At 46.2% G+C, this 5,000-nt stretch overlaps 1 protein-coding gene across 1 annotated transcript in view; it reads left to right on the top strand.

Moving 5' to 3' along the window:
• Positions 1-5,000, top strand: part of setbp1 (SET binding protein 1) — a 97,639-nt gene that overhangs the window by 27,645 nt on the left and 64,994 nt on the right. Inside the window, exon 2 of the mRNA XM_084056253.1 lies at positions 2,640-3,337. Coding sequence (XP_083912379.1) covers positions 2,810-3,337 — 528 coding nt within the window. The 5' untranslated portion in view covers positions 2,640-2,809. The remainder of the gene's footprint in view (positions 1-2,639; positions 3,338-5,000) is intronic.

Consider the following 5,000-nt stretch of genomic DNA (forward strand, 5'->3'; position numbering starts at 1 on the left):
TAATATAGATGTAAATATATATTATATTATTATTATATAATATTATAATTATTATAATTATTTTCGTTATTAAACACATAGTATGTAAATTTGCCCTGTGTTTACATCAGTGTTGTTAAGTAACTAAGTACATTTACTCAAGTACTGTACTTGATACTACAATTTTTTGGTATTTTTACTTTACTGGAGTATTGTATTTCCAATTTTCAGTACTTTTACTTCTACTCCACTACATTTCAGAGGCAAATATTGTACTTTTACTCAATTTTACACAATTATTTGAAAACTTTAGTTACTAGTACTTTGCAGATTTAAATTATTATGCTATAAAACATACATTAACCACTTCAGCCCTATTTTATACCTAGGCTATTTGAAAATAGCCGATGTACAAGGACGGGTTGTGAGCTTGTAGATCTGCCATTTTCAAACATTTTAGTACTTTTACTTTTGGTACTTTAAGTATATTTTGATGGCAATCCTTTTGTACTTTTACTCAAGTAACATTTTGAACACAGGCCTTTTACTTGTAACAGAGTATGTCTACATTGCAGTATTGATACTTTTACTCCTGTAAAAAAGTACTTTTTCCAACTTTACATAACAAAACAATAAATACATGTTGTAACCATCATTTACCAGCAGCAGTCATTAGCCATTGGAGTAGTGTTACTGTACCGGCAGAAACACACTGCCTGTGTTTTGCTGTTTTCACTGTTTGTTTTGGTTTCTGCCAAAAAAACATCCCTGTCTACCAAAGCAAACAGTGAAAACAGCTAAATGCAATGTGTGTGTACAGTTATAAACACCACCACACTACTACAGTGGCTGATAATGGCTGGTATAGAGGGAAATGATTGGTAAAAAATAAATAGTAATAATTGTTCTGTTATGTAAACACTTTTAAGCACAACACATCCACAAACCTAGTGAGTGACCCTATAGGCTCTATGCACAGCAGCCATATTGGGAAGAAATTCACAGGTGTTGCCAATGATACTAATGAAGGCTCTGTTCCATTCTGGTCAAACAGAGTCAGGGTGCTGATATTGTGCATGTTGGCTCACTGGAAACACTCTGTTACACCAGTGGGTCTACAGTTGGGGTCCAGGGACCCTCATGGGCTTCCAAATGGCCCTTTACAGGTGTGTAACTCCGAGGTAACTCCGAGGTTACTCCGATGGAACCAAATGGACCCTTACGGGTCCATTTGGCTCCATTTGTACACTCTCAGAGTTATGAGGGTCGTGATAACCACTGTGCTAGACTAAATGGAACAGAGCCTTCATTAGTATCATTGGTAACACCTGTGAAGGAAGTGATAATATGGTTGCTGTGCATAGAGCCTATTCTGTTGTGAACATTCAAAGAGATTTGGTATAGGGGGGAAAAAAGGAGGGGGCGGCTAGTATAGGTCCCTGAGGGACTCCGGTCAGCAAGGCATAGGGTTTAACTAGTTAAAGACGTAGTATTTTGTGTATTGTTATATCAAAAGTCCCTAAAATTCAGATTTTTAATTTCTTCCTGTTTAATAGCTTCCTGTAAATGTAAACGTACTGCGTGATGACATAGATAGACCCAGAGCCATTCAAGGAGAGTTACGTCACCTCCGTCCACTTCTTTGGGCCAGGTTTTCTACATAGCCTTCTATTGGCGAATAGTGACAAAGCCCTAAACCCGAAGTTTACGGAATGCATTGGAGTTTATGGGCGTTTGTAACTATTTCCAGTTTACATGAACCACAGGACCGACGCTATTTCTGCCCCCTCAGTGGCGGAACTAATATAAGGCTCTGGATAGACCTTTATGAATGTAAATGAATCTTGATTCCATTCACCTGTTTGATTCCCATAGCTCATGTTCTTCCACTCGCACCTGACTCGCACCTGATTTTAATTAGGGAGACACAATTGGGCCGCTGCATTCTTTATCCAACTCAGCTAGGCGGTGCATTACTCGTTTTAAACTCAAACAGTACATTAAAATATGTATCTGAACACATTGGAGGTGAGAAATAAGCAGCGTGGTAACATTGACATGCGTCACACTGCCTCTCTCTTTCTCCCTCCTGGGCTGTTTGAGATGCAGGCCATTGGAGGCCACAAACGTAGTATTCTCTCTGGCTAATGTCTTCCCATAGCCCAAGGGGATGGGACCTTTTGATTGGTTCAGAAACACACAGGCTACCGTTTCAGACCGAAGCTTCAAAATAAAATGACCGAAAAATGCCATTTCACCCGGACTTTAACCCATTAAGACCTGGAACGCATCTGTGTCACTGAGTGCCACGCTATGAGCTTGTATATCTGCTATTTTTGGAAAAATCGTGAAAATGTGTGCAAATCTTTGAATATATACATTTTGAAAGCGAACATTTTTAACTCAAATCTTTTGCTTCTCGGGGTCCCTGGAACAACATATTTTGAGATGGGGGTCCGCGGCCAAATACAGATCATTTTGGGGGTCCTTGACATGAAAAGGTTTGAACACACACCACTGTACCAGCATAAGTTTTTTCAGAAAAAAGTTTTTTTTTTATCAGTCTCAGAGTCTTAATGGGTTAAAGCATGAAGTGTTGAATAACGGTTTATACCGGCAAGCATGCACAGCGTTCTAACCCCGCCCCCTCTGTCTTACAGACTGCCCCTGGTTTAGTCGTGTTCCTGCGGGAGGCCACGCCCACCCCCAGTAGGCCGACCAACCGGCAGCCACCGCACGCACCGCACCTCCCGCTCTCCCTCGCGTTCCCATTGGCCCGCTCCCGAACCCTCAGCTTCCCCCTCCTCCTCCGTCCAAGAGAGCCAACCGGATGGAGCCCAGGGATCCCGTTGTCGGCTCGGCCCGACCCAAAGAGGCGGAGTCACAGCCTGGCGGCGCCGGCGGAGGCGGCAGGGCGGAGCCTAGCGAGGAGCCGGCGGGGACGGCGGTGACCGGGACGACGACGGCAGCGGCGACGACGGCGGCGGGGACCGGGACGACGCCGACGTCGGGGCCGCCGGCGCGCGGCGACGACGTCGTCAACAGCAGCGACCGCGAGGAGGAGGCGTGCGAGCAGGAGTTCTCCATCAAGGAGGCCAGCTTCCAGGAGGGCAGCCTGAAGCTCAAGATCCAGACCACCAAGCGGACCAAGAAGCCCCCCAAGAGCCTGGACAACTACATCTGTCCCCCGGAGATACGCATGACCATCAGGCCCTCGGCCGACGGCGCCCGGGGGGGGCGTGGGGCACCCCCCCACGCCCGGACCGCAGGGGGGGGTGCAGGGGGGCAGGGGCCCGGCGTAGGACCCGCCCGAGGAGGAGGGCCGAAGGAAGAGGAACGCGGACCCCCCAGGAAGAGGGTGAGTTTAAAACTTTATAAAGATGCTGTTAAAAATAAGGTTTTGGGAGATACGCTCGAAATGTCTGCTGCTGCCCCCGGTGGTGGTTGTGGAGTAGCGCAGCATTGAGAGGAAGGGAGATGATACGAAGAGTGTCGAATCGTCTTTAAAAGTGTGTGTGTGTGTGTGTGTGTGTGAGTGTGTGTGGGTGTGGGTGTGGGTGTGGGTGTGGGTGGGTGGGTGTGTGTGTGTGTGTGTGTGTGTGTGTGTGTACAGATTTTACACCATACCTGGCAAGATTTGTGAGCTTCATGCTCTCTCTCTCTCTCTCTCTCTCTCTCTCTCTCTCTCTCTCTCTCTCTCTCTCTCTCTCTCTCTCTCTCTCTCTGTCTCTCTCTCTCTCTCTCTCTCTAGCCAAATTCCAATACCGAAAATCTCGGCCACTCGCTCACTCCCACTCGGTCACTCCGACTTCGAACCGGAAGTAGTCGCGGTCCAATTGTTCATGTGCTTCTTGGAGGAGGCGAGTGGAGTCGAGTGGAGTCGGCGAGGAGGCTCTCCACTTCCGCATTGAGCGAGTGTACATCAAGTGTATGCTCGACCACTCTCAACAGCTCCTCCGCGGCAGACTTCCGCATCACGTGTACACTTTTTTTTTGTTTTTTTCCCCTTCTCCCGTGACGTTTACATTGTCCTCCTCCTCCACATGTGCCGAAAACACCGGCCGCACCCCCCCCCCCCCTCGCCGCCGCCGCTCACTCGTTGCGCATCTCTCACACACACACACACACACACACACACACACACACACACACACACACACACACACACACACACACAGTGTAAAGTAACTGAAAAGACCGCAACAAGCCACTGGCTTTATTGCGTTGTTGAATGATATAAAGCAAATAACAATTATTCATTGTAATATATTGTGCACACTTTCTGTCTCAAAGCTGTTTCTATTCGTGCATGCCTCAATGCAGTACACGACTACTATAAATGACTGAGACAAAGATTATGTTAACATGTTTAACTTCTGGGACGAAGAAAAAGAAAAGAAAACGGGAGGTGCGCGAACAGCGCGATGGAGAAGAAGGACCCGCCGATATTTAATATTGTTTGTTGGTGAAACAATCATGACTGATACACATGAAAGAAGACCCTTCACAGCTAAATAGAGAATTTTACATTTTAAGAATCGGTTCAGAATTGAATGAGTATGGCTATAGTTAAATGTGAAGGCTGTTCCTGCTATAAATATGCATCCACCGTTCTGCGCGCCCCTCGGCTGCGACGTTTCCTTTTTGACACACATCTACACTTCATGGAGTACATTTTTGTACTGGGTTCTGGGGACTGTACGAGCAAAAAGAGGGACAGGTCAGGATTAAAGTCAATAAATGTAAGTTTGCTCATCCTGGCGCTTCATCACTATTTCAGGAATAATGGCCTTGCACAACAATGTTAACTATAAAGATAACGATGTGGCCATCCACATTGAGGAATTGTCTATTCTTATATTCTGTATAATTCTATACCTGCATATTATTCTATGCATGTATATTTCATCCACGGCTCTGGCTGTGTGAGATGTCATAAGTGATCGCGGAATTTGCCGTCGCTTTGAAATGACGCTGCTGAGTGCAGTCCGATCCTTTGAGGGAAACCGCTCGACCACTCG

Source organism: Gymnoscopelus microlampas (assembly GCF_963454915.1).
Source record: "Gymnoscopelus microlampas genome assembly, chromosome: 4".
Lineage (NCBI taxonomy): Eukaryota > Metazoa > Chordata > Actinopteri > Myctophiformes > Myctophidae > Gymnoscopelus > Gymnoscopelus microlampas.